Source organism: Aspergillus luchuensis, chromosome 1 (genome assembly GCF_016861625.1).
Source record: "Aspergillus luchuensis IFO 4308 DNA, chromosome 1, nearly complete sequence".
Lineage (NCBI taxonomy): Eukaryota > Fungi > Ascomycota > Eurotiomycetes > Eurotiales > Aspergillaceae > Aspergillus > Aspergillus luchuensis.
In genome coordinates, this window is record NC_054849.1 from 2,319,904 (window position 1) to 2,336,644 (window position 16,741).

General features: G+C 52.5%; 9 protein-coding genes and 1 non-coding gene across 10 annotated transcripts; 8 read left to right on the forward strand and 2 right to left on the reverse strand.

Moving 5' to 3' along the window:
* Window positions 1-78: 78 nt before the first annotated feature.
* On the forward strand, window positions 79-848 carry AKAW2_10807S (putative secondary metabolism biosynthetic enzyme; the record flags this gene model as incomplete). Its single annotated transcript, XM_041691290.1, has 3 exons — window positions 79-85; window positions 141-147; window positions 200-848. 3 exons carry the CDS (start codon window positions 79-81, stop codon window positions 846-848), a joined length of 663 nt encoding a protein of 220 aa, XP_041537527.1.
* A 59-nt stretch (window positions 849-907) lies between these two features.
* On the forward strand, window positions 908-2,498 carry AKAW2_10808S (uncharacterized protein; the record flags this gene model as incomplete). Its single annotated transcript, XM_041691301.1, has 2 exons — window positions 908-938; window positions 1,048-2,498. 2 exons carry the CDS (start codon window positions 908-910, stop codon window positions 2,496-2,498), a joined length of 1,482 nt encoding a protein of 493 aa, XP_041537528.1.
* A 501-nt stretch (window positions 2,499-2,999) lies between these two features.
* Window positions 3,000-4,407, forward strand: AKAW2_10809S (putative secondary metabolism biosynthetic enzyme; the record flags this gene model as incomplete). The annotated part of the gene is made up of 4 exons (XM_041691312.1): window positions 3,000-3,154; window positions 3,231-3,405; window positions 3,471-3,804; window positions 3,932-4,407. 4 exons carry the CDS (start codon window positions 3,000-3,002, stop codon window positions 4,405-4,407), a joined length of 1,140 nt encoding a protein of 379 aa, XP_041537529.1.
* Window positions 4,408-4,466: 59 nt separating this feature from the next.
* On the forward strand, window positions 4,467-4,784 carry AKAW2_10810S (acyl carrier protein; the record flags this gene model as incomplete). Its single annotated transcript, XM_041691324.1, has 1 exon — window positions 4,467-4,784. One exon carries the CDS (start codon window positions 4,467-4,469, stop codon window positions 4,782-4,784), a length of 318 nt encoding a protein of 105 aa, XP_041537530.1.
* A 329-nt stretch (window positions 4,785-5,113) lies between these two features.
* Window positions 5,114-6,109, forward strand: AKAW2_10811S (uncharacterized protein; the record flags this gene model as incomplete). Its single annotated transcript, XM_041691335.1, has 1 exon — window positions 5,114-6,109. The coding sequence occupies one exon, from the start codon at window positions 5,114-5,116 to the stop codon at window positions 6,107-6,109; it is 996 nt and encodes a 331-aa protein (XP_041537531.1).
* A 519-nt stretch (window positions 6,110-6,628) lies between these two features.
* Window positions 6,629-6,701, forward strand: AKAW2_t10027S. Its single transcript has one exon. It is a non-coding gene; the product is annotated as a tRNA-Lys (tRNA).
* A 500-nt stretch (window positions 6,702-7,201) lies between these two features.
* AKAW2_10812A (uncharacterized protein) lies at window positions 7,202-7,585 on the reverse strand (the record flags this gene model as incomplete). Its single annotated transcript, XM_041691346.1, has 2 exons — window positions 7,202-7,373; window positions 7,431-7,585. 2 exons carry the CDS (start codon window positions 7,583-7,585, stop codon window positions 7,202-7,204), a joined length of 327 nt encoding a protein of 108 aa, XP_041537532.1.
* Window positions 7,586-7,608: 23 nt separating this feature from the next.
* AKAW2_10813A (cytochrome P450) lies at window positions 7,609-8,904 on the reverse strand (the record flags this gene model as incomplete). The annotated part of the gene is made up of 3 exons (XM_041691357.1): window positions 7,609-7,761; window positions 7,822-8,139; window positions 8,194-8,904. The coding sequence occupies 3 exons, from the start codon at window positions 8,902-8,904 to the stop codon at window positions 7,609-7,611; spliced, it is 1,182 nt and encodes a 393-aa protein (XP_041537533.1).
* A 919-nt stretch (window positions 8,905-9,823) lies between these two features.
* AKAW2_10814S (type I polyketide synthase) lies at window positions 9,824-12,331 on the forward strand (the record flags this gene model as incomplete). Its single annotated transcript, XM_041691368.1, has 5 exons — window positions 9,824-10,933; window positions 10,987-11,110; window positions 11,160-11,272; window positions 11,320-11,770; window positions 11,838-12,331. The coding sequence occupies 5 exons, from the start codon at window positions 9,824-9,826 to the stop codon at window positions 12,329-12,331; spliced, it is 2,292 nt and encodes a 763-aa protein (XP_041537534.1).
* Window positions 12,332-12,347: 16 nt separating this feature from the next.
* AKAW2_10815S (putative secondary metabolism biosynthetic enzyme) lies at window positions 12,348-15,851 on the forward strand (the record flags this gene model as incomplete). The annotated part of the gene is made up of 1 exon (XM_041691379.1): window positions 12,348-15,851. One exon carries the CDS (start codon window positions 12,348-12,350, stop codon window positions 15,849-15,851), a length of 3,504 nt encoding a protein of 1,167 aa, XP_041537535.1.
* Window positions 15,852-16,741: the final 890 nt, after the last annotated feature.

Genomic DNA, 16,741 nt, shown 5'->3' on the forward strand with positions numbered 1-16,741 from the left:
AGGGGGCCGGATTCGTCGTCTCCAGCTTCGCCGCGGCGCCGCGGTGCTAAGTTGTTTTCATCCGTCACAGGGTGCGAGATGCAGGGTTCCGTGGACAACGCGTATTGGGAAGCGAATATGAGATTACCAGTGCGCTTCAGCGAGGCAGTAAAAGCCATGCTGACCGATGCGGATCCTGTGGATTTCCTCATCGAAGTAGGACCCAGCGGGGCCCTGGCTGGTCCCGTCAAGCAGATCCTCAAGCATTGTCATCCAATGGTGCTGGAATTGATTACCACGCCCCCTGCAGACGAAATGCTTTCGAGCCAACTGCATTGTTCGACGTGGCTGGACGGCTCTTCCTGGCCGACGGCCCGATCAATATCAATCAAGTCAATGCCACAGCCCGGGCCAAAAGTGCCCGCGACAGCAAACCTGCGGTCCTTGTTGATCTCCCAAACTATATGTGGAACCATGCCACTAAGTACTGGTGGGAAAGCCAGGCCAGCCGGGATTGGCGCTTCCGCCGGTATCCAAACCACGATTTGCTCAGTGGCAAGGTCCTAGGGACCCCATGGACGGCCCCGGTGTGGAAGAAGCTACTGCGCCTGCCTGAGCTTACTTGGCTGCTGGACCACCGCATTGGGGGTCAGGTGCTTTTCCCGGCAGCGGGCTACATCGCCATGGCGGTTGAGGCAGCCTTCCGGATGGGTCAATTGCGAGGGTTTATCGACCAAAATTTGCAGGTTCATAACGTGGCGTACCGGCTTCGCAATGTCACCTTCATGAAAGCGATGGTCCTGGAGGAGGGCACCGACCAGCGCATCATGCTCACCCTCACCCCGGAAGACGAACGCGCGGATTCGTGACACCATTTACGGTTTTAACGCTACATGAGGACGCTACCACGACCCGCCATTGCTCTGGTATGATCATGCTAAAGACTCCTTACGATCAAGGTAAGTTTTCTCGTTTATTTCTGAATTTTTCCCTGTTGATATATAAATATACATCTATATCTGATGTTCGACGGTCGCATTTCTAACCCTCTTCTGCCATCCATCTTAGATGCTCCTTGGGAGGCTATTAAGTCATTGGAGTACCCCATGCCCGCACAAGCCTGGTACAAGGCCCTCCGGGATGTCGGGTACTCGTTCGGCCCTTCGTTCCAGTCACAACTGGAGGTCGAGGCTGTGGCCGGTCAGCGAACCAACCGAGGCTTAGTTTCCTTTTCAGAGCCCCCGTCTTCTTATCCTCAGTCGCCTTACTCAGTCCACCCCGTGGCGATCGATGGCTGCCTTCAGTCCGGAGCCGCCTCGCTGTGGCAGGGCATCCGCAGCGCCGTGGGCGGTGCTCTGGTGCCTGCCGTGGTAGATGATCTCCTTATCAACGCCCGGGACGTTGCGGCAGTGCCAGTTGCGGTTGCAGCAGCCTCAGCTGAGTTCTCTGGAGTGGGCAGCCCCGAGGAAGCCCACAACTACCATTCACATATACAGGTCTTTGACCCGGCTAGTAAACGGCTACTGCTTAAGGTCACGGGCTTGTGGTACCACAAACTCGACGCTAGTCCCGAGTCCCCTGAAAGGCAGCATACCTTCATGCGTTTGCACTGGAAGCCGCAGATGTCCACCTTGAGCGATGGGCAGATACGTGGGCTGGTTCAGGCTCCTCGTTCGCTGCAAAAGCCCATGCCACACCACGATTCATCATCACCATCACGAAAGCAGTGGACCCTTATGGAGCTCCTCCTGCATGAGAAGCATTCCCTTCGAGTGGTAGAGTTCAGCACGCTGCCGTTTGAGGAAAGTGTCGGGCGGGCTATATTCGACGGCGATCTGTCCCTCGGCGAGGGAAATTGCAAATACCAGTTCATGCCGAAAAATCTGGCTTCGCTGCGTGCCTCGCAGGCCTTGCTGTCGGAAACATACCCTCAGGCTCAGATGAATATGCTCGATGTGACCAAGCCTGATGTAGGTCTGTCCATGCTACCTGACATGCTTGATTTGGCGATCCTTCAGCTAGGACCCGTCTCTAGCGCCGACCTGGCGAATGCGCTGGTTAATGTTAGGCGGGCCATGACACCGACAGCCTATCTGTTGGTTTTAGGAACGTCCCTGGTCGATGTAACGGAGGATACGGGCAGCGCGTCAGTCATCAGCGGTGAGGACAGCGATTCTGGCAGCTCGGACTGGTCTATGATCGGAAGTTCATCGTCCCAGATTCTTGACTTTCTGCGTGGCCAAGGGTTCGAGCGAGTGGTTCCCCTTGCACAGGAAAGCTTGTCAGAGGACACGGTATTTCTCGCTCAGCTTTCATCGGACAAGACCATTGTCTCCCCCCCGCTTGCGACGACTTCAGAGGTAAAAGTACTTCATCTCACCCCGGAGGATAAGCCACTAGTAAAACAGCTGGCCATCGCCGGGAAAGCGCCGAGCGAGCAACATCTACCCCTTCCCGCTGCGGCTATCGCGCCCAGCTCAGTCGTTGTGATCGTGGACGAGGTTTTTCGGCGACCCTGAGTGAGGTGACACCCATACAATGGCAGGCAATCCAGCACCTCACTGCGTCGGGCTGTAAGATTTTGTGGGTGACAAGCGGCGCCCAACTAGATGTGAGACATCCCGATCGCTCCCTGGCCTACGGCTTGTCAAGGGTCGTCCGTGCCGAAGACCCCTGCGTGAACTTCACTCTGCTGGATGTCGAATCCACCGTCAGCACTGGCTCCCTGGAAGCAATCTGCCGGACCATTCTCTCCCTTCAGCAGGGCCATCAGACGCAGGACCACGAATACGTCGAGCGCGGAGGGGTGGTGCACGTCAGCAGGGTCTACCCAGACACACAGATGAACGCAGACGCCGAAAAAGAAGACGCCATCACCACCACCGCCGCTCTTTCGCCAGCTCAGCAGACCCAGAACCTTCACGAACATCCCTCGTGTGTGCGACTGGTCTGCCGACAACCGGGCAAGCTCCAATCGCACTGCTTCGCCGAAGCCTCCAGCTCCCCCGTCCCTCTCCCGGATGACTTCATTGAAGTCGAGATGCATGCGGCGGGGCTTAACTTCAAGGATATCCTTGGCCGGCTGTCGTTATCCATGGAGCCCTCCAATCGCAATGCCTCCTATCGCGCGTTGGATGCTGTCGCATGACAGTGTGACGCCACAGATTACGGCGCAGTAAGTCCAACCTCCTTCCCACAGTTAAGGTCATGTTGAAGAACGGCAATCCACTAACCTCACGCTCGGTTATTAGACTCATGACCAAGCTGTTTGAGCTGCTTGCTTCTGGCAGTGTCAGGCCCATCGAGCCCCGCACTGTCTTCCCCTACCAGGACATCGCCGGGGCCATCCGGTACATGCGAGGAGGTGAACATATAGGAAAGATCATTATTTCGCGGGAGGCGCCGGACAACGATCCCAACGTGCCGGTAAATACACCAAATCCCATCATTTTCCCTCTTCTTTCGATTACGGGTGACCACTGACACCCCAGGAACAGATTGTGCCTGCACCCACGCAACTTCGGTTACGCGACGATGCCACCTACCTCATCGTGGGAGGGCTCCGCGGCCTATGCGGCAGTCTGGCCGTCTACCTCGCCTGCCACGGAGCCAAGCACCTTGCTGTGATGTCCCGCAATGGCTGTAATGTCCCGCAATGGCTTCGAGGATTCACGGTCACGCAGCGTAATCCGCGACCTCATCTCCCTGGGAACTCGCGTCGAGCTGGTGCAGGGCGACGTCTCGTGCCTCAAGGATGTGCGTCGTGCGTTCCGACAAGCCGTGAAACCAGTGAGAGGGATCATTCAGGGTGCAATGGTTTTGAAGGTATGGACATAGCTATTTTCAAGTGACTGAGCCCTTGAACTCACATCCATTTGCCCCCATCCCAACCAGCGTCCACTGTACTAACCTCTGTACTCCATATAATGCAAGATATACACCTCCATGACAGTCGACGGCTTCCGCGACGTCCTCCCCTGCAAGGTTCCCGGCACATGGAATCTTCACGCGGTCGCCCAGGAGCAGGGCGGCGTTGACCTGGACTTCTTCACTCTCCCTTTCAGCATTTCCGGGCTGGTGGGCCAGAAGGGCCAGGCCAACTACGCGGCGGCCGGGGCGTTCCAGGACGCTTTCGCCACGTACCGGCGCGATCGTGGGCTGGCAGCTTGCGCTGTGGATCTGGGCGTCATTGAGGATGTCGGCTACATCAGCGAGCGCCAGAAGATTGCCACCCGGTTGGACATCAACATCTGGACGCCGATCAATGAGGCACTCTTGCATCGGATTCTGCGGGCGTCGATTCTAGATCAGCATAACGTGGGGCAAGCTAGGGGAAACCCGACAGCCACGGCTCAGATCATCACAGGCATCCCTTTTCCCCAGCCGGAGGGCGCAATGCTGTTGCGCGATGCGCGTTCGGGGCACTAGCGGCGAAAGAAGGGAGTGCGGCGACGGCGGCGGGGAAGCACGGCGGTTTGTCGCAGGAGATGCAGACGCTGCTCGTGCTGCTGCAGACGACGACAGCGGATCGGTCAGAGCAGCTGGCGGCCACAATCGAGGTGGTCAATCGGCACTTCATGCACAGTTTAGGGCTGGCGGAGCCGATGGAGGCGGCGAAGCCGCTGTCAGTGTACGGACTAGACTCGCTGGCGGCGGTGGACTTTCGGAACTGGCTGCGGCAGGAGTTGAAGGTGGTGGTCAGTACGTTGGAGGTGGTCGGGGCCAAGACACTAAGTGCCTTGTGTGAGAGAATTTTGAGTCGGTTGCTGGAGAATGCGGATGCCACTGTTGGGGAAAGAGGCTGATGGATGGATGTACATTATGTGTTTTGAAAGATAGCAAAGATCTGTATGTATGTATGTATTCCGTTCGGGGGCTGTAACTGAGTGTAACCGATAATTTATGGTTACCCTAGGTGTATATTACACGAATTGCGGGATATATCATGTAAAACGACTAACCACCCACCAGTGATGCGCAGGTCATGACTATAAGAACTAAAACTAAGCCATTAGTGTAGCTAGTCAAGGGTTTTATTTCTTGTTTATGTCCTCAATCCCGTCACTTCTCTCCCCCAAAACATCGCACCTCCTCATCTCTGCTTGCCCACTTTCCTCTCTTCGGAGTAAACACCATGGTCCTCAATCTCTTGCGCCGCGTCTGGCCGCAAACCTTCCCTGCCAAACCGACCCTGACTTCAGCCAACCTCCCTCCGCAATCCAATCGCGTGGTGATCATCACCGGCAGCACCGCCGGCATCGGCCTGGAATTGGCGCGCATTCTGTACTCTGCCGGCGCCACTGTCTACATCGCCGCCCGTAATGAACAAAAAGCCCAGGCCACCATCCAAGCCCTCACAGCAGAAGACCCCACTGCTTCCGGCAAACTGATCTTTCTGCCCCTTGATCTCTCGGATCTCACCACAATCGGTCCCTTTGTGACCCAATTTCTCGAGCGTGAATCACGCCTCGACCTTCTCTTCAACAACGCCGGTGTCGCATTGCAGCCCCTGACGCAGCGCACCGCCCAGAACCTCGAGCCGCAGCTCGGTATCAACTGTGCGGCGCCCTATCTCCTCACCACTCTGCTGTCAGATGTCCTCACCCGCACGGCCGCCCATGCACCCCCGGATAGCGTGCGGGTGATCTGGTCGAGCAGCATGATCGTCGAAACCCTGGCGCCGCGCGGCGGCGTGCCCGCCAAGGAACTCGATCACCCTTCAAGCAACGTGTATCGCAACTACGCGATCAGCAAAACGGGCAACTGGTTCCTGGCGGATCGGTTTGCCAAGAAGTTCGCTGCTGCAGCCGGCAAAGAAGAAAAGGCTGTGGTTAGCGTCACGGTCAACCCGGCCAACGCGTACACCGGCATTTATGACGACGCGCCCAAGCTGGTGGTGTGGATGTGCAAGCCCATCTTCTACACGGCCCGGGAGGGGGCCAACTCGCTGCTGTGGGCGGGTTGTAGTTCAGAGGTCACGGCTGCGGATAGCGGCAGGTATATTATTCCGTTTGGCCGGTGGCATCCCTGTCCCCGTGGGGATCTGATTGAGGAAATGAACAAGGGCGAGGAGGGCAATGCGGTAGGATTGGAGAAGTGGTGTGAGCGTGTAACAGCAGATTTCCGGTAATCTTTTTGCTATGATTGATACCCTCAGGTACATCCCGGGAGAAGGTGGATAACCATCCTTGTAGGGACTTACTTTCTTACACGCTGGCTTCTTTCTTCTCATCTTATTAATGAATGTTATCTTTCAATTTATCTTTCTGGTTATTGCTGTACTCAGCTCTCATAGTAGTCTGGTAAGTCACTTGATACGACTTAGGATGACTGAGGGCTCACGTCACCAGCACTTGATATATATTTTCAGTACTAGTATTGACTTGCGCTGTAAGCCAGCTGTCCGCCGATCACATCGTCTAAAACCATAGCACCATGAATTCGTATTTATACCCTAGTGAGAAGACTTATTATAGGTCAAGATAGTTGGAGATACACATGCTACTACTATCAGTCATTACGAAATAGGTAGTAGGCCAAAGCTTGCCGGGTTATTACTTCAATCAGCAGACGGCGAAATCCCTTTGCCTACCTGGTCTTTACACCTAGGAATATCTAGCATACTACAAAAAAAACCTTCACCGAACTAGCCCGGCTAGCTCAATCGGTAGAGCGTGAGACTCTTAATCTCAAGGCTGCGGGTTCGAGCCCCGCGTTGGGCTTTCTTTTTTACCAATTTTTTTTTCCCTTTATTATCCTGATCATATGGATATACTCGGTTAGATATCGCACTACATACAGTCCATTCTGAGTTGGCCAAGGCGTGCATGCAGTCCAGGAAGCCAGTTCGTTGGTGGTGGGGCCCGACAATATCATGTATCATATGTGAGAAGAACCCCCTATGCGCGCCAGCTCATCTTATCCTAATATCGCAGAAATAGATGTTCCATGTGGAGTTGAGAGGCATTGATAGCGGTCTGCACATGTCATGATTAGCTTTGACTGATGCATAATATCGAATGTAGGCTAAATCTTGTTGTCCCTTGATAACTCTATCACTGGCAAGCCTTCTTGCGAGAGCGGTTATCTGTTTTTCATCTCATGACCTGATGTCGATCCCTAGCCCTCTCTGCTATTCAGCACGCGCTCTGGATTGACAACTTATATACATACTAGTATGAAAGGCCTTAACTCCCAGGCACTACACCGAACCCGATATTCTTTAGGGATACTCCCTCACCACCTTGATCTGAACCCGATTCTTTCCGCGCTCCGTCTGCCCAAGGAATTTATCCCGGGTCACCTCGACATTCTCCTCCGTCGTGTTGTGCAGTCTCATCTCGAATCTTCGCAGGAGTGTCCCGAGCACCAGATATAGCCATGCCCAGGTCATACTACCCTCAGTTAGCGTCGGTCTGCACTAGTAGGTATTCTTCGTGTCTCAAACTTACTTCGGACCCAGACATCCCAAGGTCCCCCTGGAAAATGGGACGAGGTACCGCTCCAACTTTCGTAAGTCTTCTGGCTCCAAGAGCCAACGCTCAGGGATGAATCGCAATGGATCGGGAAAGATCTTAGGATCACGGTGGATGAAGAAAGCGGTCATGCTTACGGGAACCTGCGCGCTCGTTAGCCCAGCATTCGGCTGCTGGAGGAGAGATCTAGACTTACCCCGCGTGGAACCTCATATCCATGAAATTGCAAGATTTCATCCGGTGCGACACGTGGCAGACGTGTGCTGACGATAGGGCCCAATCGTAGTCCCTCCTTCAACACGGCAGTCTGATGCAGGGTTAGTAGCCATTTCTCTCTGAGGTCCTTGGTCGAAGAAGAGAATCATACGAAATAAGGTAGCTTTTCCAATGCTATAAGCTCTAAATCCATGGAAGCATCTGGCCAAGAAGCACACAGTTCAGCGCGTAGCTTTCTGTGCACCTCTGGGTCCCGCAATATGAAATATAAAGTCATGACCAAGGCCCTTCCTGGCGCATCGGTCCCGGTCAGAACCAGGAGATTCGCATCATCAGCCAGGCGGGAGAACCTTTTCTCGTCTTCAGGTACCCTATCATTCTCTAGAATCGCAGGATAAATTGGCATAGGCTTCTCACTGCTTCCCTTACCACGTTCCTGTATGGCCTTGCGAACCATGTTTTGAACTTCCTGATACATCCAATTAGCTGTAGAATTCCAAATGTAGACGCGAAACCTTCTTACTCTTTCCTGTGTCAAGGATTCAACGAAGTCCGCATTCAAGAGTTTTGCCGGCCAAGGGAAGACATGTGCCAGCTTGCAAATCCAGGGAAAATGTCTTGCCATTTGAACAAGCTCAAACGTACAAACCATCTTCGTTTTGGAAGCCGTACTCAGCTCTGCTTGAGACAGAGTGCGAAAGCCGTTGTGTTTCCCAAACGCATACTGCGATATGGTATCACTCGTAAAACACAGGAATGCGGTATGGAGCTCTAAGCTATAGTTTCCCCTCTGCGCATGGCGAAACTGGCTACATAAAGTCCGGATGTTGTTCTGAATCAGCGGCTCCACATCCAGAATCGCCTGCCTTTTGAAGAACTGCGCCAACACACTCCGTCGAGCGCGATGCAGCGCGTGTCCATTTGTCGAAAATATAGAGGTAGGCCATCCGACGAAAGTAAACCAGCTGTCCTTGTTCCGCTTCCGCGTCACTCCCGCATACAGTGTGTTGTAGTTGTCCGGGTCTTTCACATGTATCTCCCACGGCTTGATGCGCACCACCGGACCATATTTCTGATGCAGGCGCTCGATATGCCAAACGAATTGACCATCACGAATCACATCATAGTAAAATTCATAGAGGCCCGTCGCAGCAGCCAACCGAGGACCAGGGAACTTAGCTAGGGGGCTGAGGTAGAGTCGATAGAGAACAAGCCCAACAATGAAGATTACCATGAAGGGTGCTAATAAGTATACATACATCCCTATTGTAAGCCCTATGTCCACGATGTCATGCCACTCCAGCGACGGCAACCGCCGTGAGATATCCATGATGTTGGCGACGGGTCTTTCAATCGTTGAATACCTATGGCCTAGTCGAGGGACGGATAAAAGGACAAGAGCTCTTCTGGGAATTGCTGTCTATCCCTTGAAGAAAGCAATCATCCCTTAAAAATAGCAAATAACCCCCCTCTCAAAAACAGCGGTGTGGTTATCTCAAAGAATGGGCCGTCATCCCACGGGTGGCGCAGCGGAATTCATTTTGAACTGTGCAAGGGGTGGTTGACATCTATCTATCCATCGCCGATCGATGGTTCCCCCGTGCCTCTTGATTCTGAGCCCCATAGCTTGAGGAGGGGCTGGGGGAACTCCTTGGTATGATGGCAAAAAAGACAAGCAAGTGATTGTGTCTCAAGTCAATCTTAGTGCGAAGGAAAGACAGGAAAACATAATTAGGGTCCGTACACTCGCATTCCCCCTCCCTCTCCACAACTATGAACACAGTACCTCGGTCGGAACGCAACAAATTAGGAAGGCGCATTGAACTTGGCTGGGGTACCCAACCATCTTTCAGATGCATGCAGTATCTGACACTATGCGGGGGATGTACGGCATAGGAAGTAAGTTTTTCGTTAAAAGAGCGGTGATGGGTTGACAGGCCTTGCATGTGCTTGCTACACAGCGGGTTTTCAACTCTGCAAGCATACAACGGCTGTACGTGGACCGATCAAGATGCACATGCCGGCGAGTATCCCATAATTTTGTGAGCGGAAAAGCTACTTATATAGCCTCTTCATCCCTCATCGAAAACCTGTCAGAAGAGTCGGATTATCCTACGGCCCCAAAATCACCTTCTTCTTCTTCACTTTGAGAGATGTCGTCCAGCGATACTGCTAGTAATTCCCCGGGATGGACAACCGTCGATCCCGATGAATTTCAAAAACATTCAGAAACTCAATGGACCCACGATGCTCCTCCTCTCATTGCTATAGTCGGAATGGCCACACGTCTGCCCGGCGGTATCTCCTCCCCCCAAGATTTCTGGCAATTTATGATTGACAAGAAATGCGCATCTGCTCCGGTCCCTGCGGGAAGATACAACGTGGACGCTTTCCACGGGACTCCTGGAGTGGACACACAATCGGTCATCGCCAAACAGGGATTTTTCCTTGAGGGAGACTACCTGGGGAAAGTTGATACCTCCTTCTTCCACAACAATCGGTACGAGCATGGGTTTATAGATCCTCAGCAGGTGCTTCTATCGGAAGTGGTTTGGGAGTGCATGGAGAACGGAGGACAGGTCGATTGGCAGGGTAAAGATATTGGGTGTTTTGTAGGCACCTTTGGGGAAGACTGGCTGGATCTTACAGCGAAGGACACCCAGAACCTGAGCCCCCTTCACATCGTGGGTACGGGCGACTATGCCGCATCCAACAGGGTATCGTTCGAATATGACCTCAAGGGCCCATGCATGACTTGTCGAACTGCATGCTCATCCTCGCTTGTGGCTCTCCACGAAGCATGCCAGGCAATTACCCTTGGTGATTGTCCTTCAGCGATCGTCGGAGGCTCCAGCCTGATTTTTACTCCGACAATGACTACCAACATGTCACAGGCGGGGGCACTCTCCCCTGATGGGATCTGCAAAACATTTGACGCGGAAGCTAACGGATACGCCAGAGCGGAAGGAGTTTGCGTTTTGTATATCAAAAAGCTAGAAGATGCCATCCGCGACAAAGACCCAGTCCGTGCGGTCATTCGAGCAGTTGCAACTAACTTCGACGGTCGGACAAATCATATCACGGTCCCATCATCGGCCGGACAAGAGGCGCTGATACGGAAGGCCTACCGAAAAGCCCATCTCGAAAACCTTGCAGAGACCGCATTTGTCGAATGTCACGGCACAGCCACGCGGGTGTCTGATGTCGTTGAAACCACCGCCGTCGCCAATGCCTTCGGGCGCCATCCCATGATTGTTGGAGGTGTAAGTTGGTAACGGACTTGCAAATGTCTAGTTGCTAACATATTCACTGGCAGGTGAAATCAAACATTGGCCACACTGAGGGCGCAGCAGGTCTGGCAGGCTTGATTAAAGCAGTTCTTGCTCTTGAGCACAAACAGATCCCTCCGAACGTCAACTTTTCAACACCAAACCCAAAGAGTACGATTCCATACTTAAGCCGCACTGTATAATTGCTTACCCACAGTAGTTTTGTTCGATGAGGCAGGATTGACAGTACCTGTTGATGTTCTTCCTTGGCCAACTGACCGCAAAGAACGTGTCAGTGTCAACTGCTTCGGGGTCGGCGGTACCAATGCCCATGTAGGTCCCCCTAGGCACTCGAAAGGGTTCACAGGCTCACCAGAAAGGTCATCGTGGATTCAGCCGCATCGTTGATGCCCCAAAAGGCAATAGCGGCATTGGAAACAAACAACAACAGCCCGCGGCTCTTGCCGTTGTCAGCTAGTGGCCCCAAGTCCCTTGATCAGCGGGCGATAGACATAAAGAAATATCTCTCCCGCCATCACGAGGCAGTGCACGATTTGGCTTATACCCTCTGTGAAAAGCGAGAACATCTTCGTCACAGGGCATTCGCAGTCACCGGTGGAGAGGTTCCTCTTGAGTCTATTGAATTTGTCAAAGCGGATAATACCAGAAATGGGCCAAAGAACGTGACATTTGCATTTCCTGGCCAGGGAGCTCAGTGGGCGGGAATGGGAAGCGAGTTGATGGAAAACTTTATGTCCTTTAGAAAGGACATAGAATACATGGATGGGGTACTGCAAAGTCTGCCCAATGCACCCATGTGGAGGATGCACGGTATGGCCCCCTCTATTCTAGATATCGTGTTGCGATTTCACTGACAATTGCGGGTGCCATCTTGAAGAGGAGCTGATCAAAACGGGCCCGGAGAGTGACATTAACCGGCCCGATATAGCACAACCTCTGTGTACCGCCATTCAGATTAGTTTGGTCAATCTTCTTAAAGTATGGGGAATCACTCCGGACAAAGTCATAGGTCATTCCAGTGGCGAGTTTGCAGCGGCTTACGCAGCCAACGCCTTGTCCATGGATACGGCAATTATATTGGCCTATACTCGCGGAATTGTGGCCAACATGGCTCCAGAGGGAGGCATGCTCGCAGTAGGAGTTGGCAGAGACAGTATCGGTCAATATCTGGGTGATGAAGTGGCATTGGCGTGCGAGAACAGTCCAAATAGCGTTACCCTCGCTGGAAAACGCGACCAGCTGGAACAGGTAGCAACTCGAATCCAAACCGAACAACCCGACACCCTACTGAAGATGCTACCGGTTGAGCGAGCGTACCACTCTGGTAGGTCTTTGGGGATTAGTTTTAGATGCAGTCAGCTCCCATGCTAACCAGTTTGCAGCATACATGGCCTCAGTGGGTGGCAAATATGAAGAGCTTACCCGACCGCACCTAGTCAACCCTCGAGATACAATGACTCCAATGTACTCAACGGTATTTGGAAACCTACTAGCAAGCCCTAGTGAGCTTGACGCGGCGTATTGGCGCCGAAGCTTGGAATCACCTGTCCTGTTCTCAACCGCTTTCCGGGCTTTGGCCTCATCCACACATGACAATCATCAAGTTGTGATAGAGATCGGATCGAATTCAGCACTTAGAGGGCCAATACAGCAGATACTCCGTTCAATCAACATGAGCTTCACGTACTGTGCGACCATGAGAAGCAACGAAAGTAACCTTTCTCGCGTCCTCTCTGTCGCTGGCACAGCTTATGTCAACCATTTACCCGTCGACCTCATCGCTGTCAATGAAGGCTATCAAGGTGAAACTCTCACCGACCTTCCTCCGTACCCATGGCAGCGCGAAGATATTCCCTGGGCAGAAACTCGAATTAGTAAACAGTGGCGCTTGCGCCAATTTCCACGCCATGAACTCCTCGGGGCGCGATGCTTGGAATCCAATGACTTCGAGCCTGCATGGCGGAATATTCTCAAGGGTGAGGAGGTCCTGTGGATCAACCACCATCGCATGATGGGCTATATTGTGTTTCCAGCCGTTGGATACATAGCATTGGCATCGGAAGCTATACGTCAGATAACGGGCTCAAGTATCTCTACACTAGAGCAAGTTATGTTCATGGAGGCCCTGGTCCGAGACGAAGAGGACATTGAAATCATGACGACAATGCGGAAGACCACAATGAATGCAACTATGGACTCTGACTGGTATGAGTTTACGGTTTGTTCCTATAACGGTCAAGGATGGACCAAGCATTGCTCCGGGAGGGTGAGGGGAGGCACGGACCAGCCCCTTCCATCAAACACGATTTCTGAGCCATTCGCTCGACAGATTTCGTCATACAGATGGTATCGCAGGTGTGAGAAAAAGGGACTCGAATATGGCTCCCGTTTTGAAGGTCTGCAAGATATCACCGCCAGCCCACTAAGGAATGCAGCCCGTGGGCGAGTGGAGGATGATCGCGAGCTCCACGACAGTTACTACGCAATACATCCAACGATCGTGGACCAATGCCTTCAAGTAATGGTGATTGCCAGTGACAAAGGCGTCTCGCACTATCCTGACAAGGCAGGCATGCCGTTGTACATCGACCGGGTTTACCTGGCCCCAGGAAGCAGCTCGATGCTAGTCGAGGCGACGACGACTGATCCAACAAAAGAGAGCCTAAGTGGGTATTTCAAGGTGGTTTCTGAGGCAACTAGTGACGTGGTCTTGGAGATGAAGGGTCTGCGCTTATTGCCTGCACCAGAAGCTGTATTGGAGTCGAAAGGATCAAAGCTTGCAACTCATCTCCAGTGGAAACCGGACATTAGGTTTATGTCGGCGACCCAACAAGTACCAACACCTGTGGGCCTAGATCAACAGAAAACCCAGACATTGGCTATAGCGGGGATCCTTCTCATATTTGCAATGATGGAGGCTCTGGAGCCTCATGACGAGCTACCTCCGTACATGGCGAGCTATAAAAAACTCAGTATCGGCATAGGCAGGACGATACTCCAAGGGAAGTATGACCATATCCCTGGTATTGGAACGGTGAAAAGCATGGACAGGGAGCAGCGGACCGTTTTGTTCAGATCCTTGCAAGGACAGTTCCCCGAACACAGGGTTGAACGATGCTATAATGATGCCTGGCGGTATGCGAGTGAGCATCCGGAAAAATTGATAAATGGGGGGGTCTATGAGGATACCTCCCTCATAGAGACCATCAAGGGCATTGTCGAGTGGAGCCTTGAACTATACAATTGGAAAGGTTTCCTGGGTCCACTAGCTCATGCGAATCCTGGTCTACGTGTCCTTGAAGTTGGAGCCGGGGCAGGTTCAGCAACAGTGAATATCTTGGACGCATTGACCACTGAACACGGTGATCGTCTGTTCGGTCAATACACAGTCACCGACACTGTACCTGCGTTTGTGAAACAACTGGAAGAGCGTTTTGAAGGCGTGCCAAAGCTGGAGTATAAAAGACTGGATATTACGAAGAGTGCAACAGATCAGGGCTTCACAGAGGAGAGTTACGATTTAGTGGTTGTGTGCAATGTCCTATATGAGACACCTATCCTCTGTCAGTCATTGGCGCACATCCGATCCTTACTTGCGCCTGGAGGGCGATTGCTCCTGTACGAGCCTTGCTCAGAGCTTCCACATTTTGATATTGTCATGGGACTTCTTCCGAATTGGTGGCTAGGCGTGGGCGACAATCAGGTTGATAAGCCTCACGTTTCCGTGGAGCGTTGGGAGCAGGAGTTAGTCCAGGCAGGATTTTCTGGCCTTGATGGGTTCCATTACAATGCGCCTGCACCATTTTACTGGCAGGCACTGATGCTATCAACAAATCCAGCGGTCAATACCCCGCGAGAATCCATGAACCTACTCTGCACTTCAGAGACAAGATACCAGACATGGATGCAGAGCCTGGCGGTCTGCCTGTCCTCCGACGGCTATGATGTACATTGGTGTACCTTTGAAGAAGATCTCCCGACCGAAAACGTCATTGCAGTACTCGACTTTGACAGACCATTCTTATATGACATATCCCAAGCTACTTACACTAAGATCCAGAGCTGGTTGGCCTCGGTGAAACGTCTCCTCTGGGTGACGCATTCAATGCAGATTGAATGCAAGGATCCCCGGTACTGTCTGATCCTGGGGCTCACTCGCACATTGCGGTATGAGCTGAATGTCGACGTTGGCACTTGTGAGATTGACTTGTTTGAGGAGGCTGCTCATCCGGTGGTAATGCAAGCGTACAGACAGCTTGGTACACCGATCGGAGGACAGACGATTCGCGATTTCGAATTCATTCTGCATCGGGGTGTAGGCCACACTGGTCGTGCAGCCATCACCAAGGTTACAGACCATCTCCATTCCACAGACCAGCAACGGTCTTATCAATTAGACATTCAAACTATTGGTGACTTCAGCTCACTTGGGTGGAGACCCGTTTCTCTGGAGGAAGTTGGTCCACACGACGTCGAAGTCAAGGCCAGCTATTTGGCGCTCAACTTCAAGGATCTGATGATGGCTTTGGGCATCGTGGAGCGAACGAAGACAATGGATTTTTGTTTTGAGGGGAGTGGTATTGTCACTCGCGTGGGATCGGAGGTGACAACAATACAAGTCGGCGATTCAGTGGCCTCTTTTCATCCCCAGCCGATGAGAAGCCTTGCTGTCTTGCCAGCTGATGGGGTGGTCCGCCCTCCCAAGGGTGTCTCGCTAGCAGAAGCCGCAGCTGTTCCCAGTGCTTATGGAACCGCTATATGTACACTGTTAGGTATCGGGAAATTGCAAAAGGGTCAGTCCGTTCTGGTTCATTCCGCGTGTGGTGCAGTCGGACTGGCAGCAGTGCATGTCTGCCAGAGCGTCGGTGCCGAGGTATGTCAAACCATTTAGCCCCGATAAAAAGTGCTTTTATAACCAGAGAACCAGATATTTGCCTCAGTCGGCAGCGATGAAAAGGTCGAGTATTTGATGAAGACGTTCGGAATTCCACGCTCGCACATTTTCGATTCACATAGTGCTTCATTCCTCTCCGGCGTCATGAGGGAGACTAATGGAAGAGGCGTCGATATGGTGCTCAATTCACTAGCGGGAGAGCTTCTCCGGGCGTCATGGAAATGCGTCGCACCTTTTGGAAAACTGCTGGAGATCGGAAAAAGAGACATACTGGGTCATGGCATGCTTGATCTGAATGGGTTTCGGGAATGTCGGTCATTCTGCGGCTTTGACTTGTATAGTATAGCCTATGATGATACCGATACAGGGAGGTGGTATGTCATGCGTGTCCCACTATTGTGACGCCTTCCATAGATTAACCAGTCCTTAACAGGGCCCTTGAAACGGCTAGCAAGATCATAAGTGAAACAACATACCGGCCTCCGCAAACAATATTCCAAGTGAACCAGGTTGGAGATGCCATGCGACAGATGCAAAAAGGGCAGCACATTGGGAAGATCCTTATTGACATGACTGACAGTGAGAGCCAATTGCCAGTGCTCCCCGCACAGGCCGGATTTAGCTTCTCGTCTACCTCTTCGTATATGCTTGTTGGAGGCTTGAGAGGCATTGGCCGGGCCGTGGTTCGGTGGATGGTGGAACATGAAGCTCGCAACTTCACCTTCCTTTCTCGGTCAGCTGGAAATCATGAAGAAGATCAACAATTTGCTAAAGAACTGGAGAGTCAGGGATGTCGTGTGGTTATGGTGGCTGGAAGTGTCACAGATCCAGACACCGTTCAGCGCACAATCCAACAGGCGGAACGTCCAGTCGCTGGTGTTATTCAG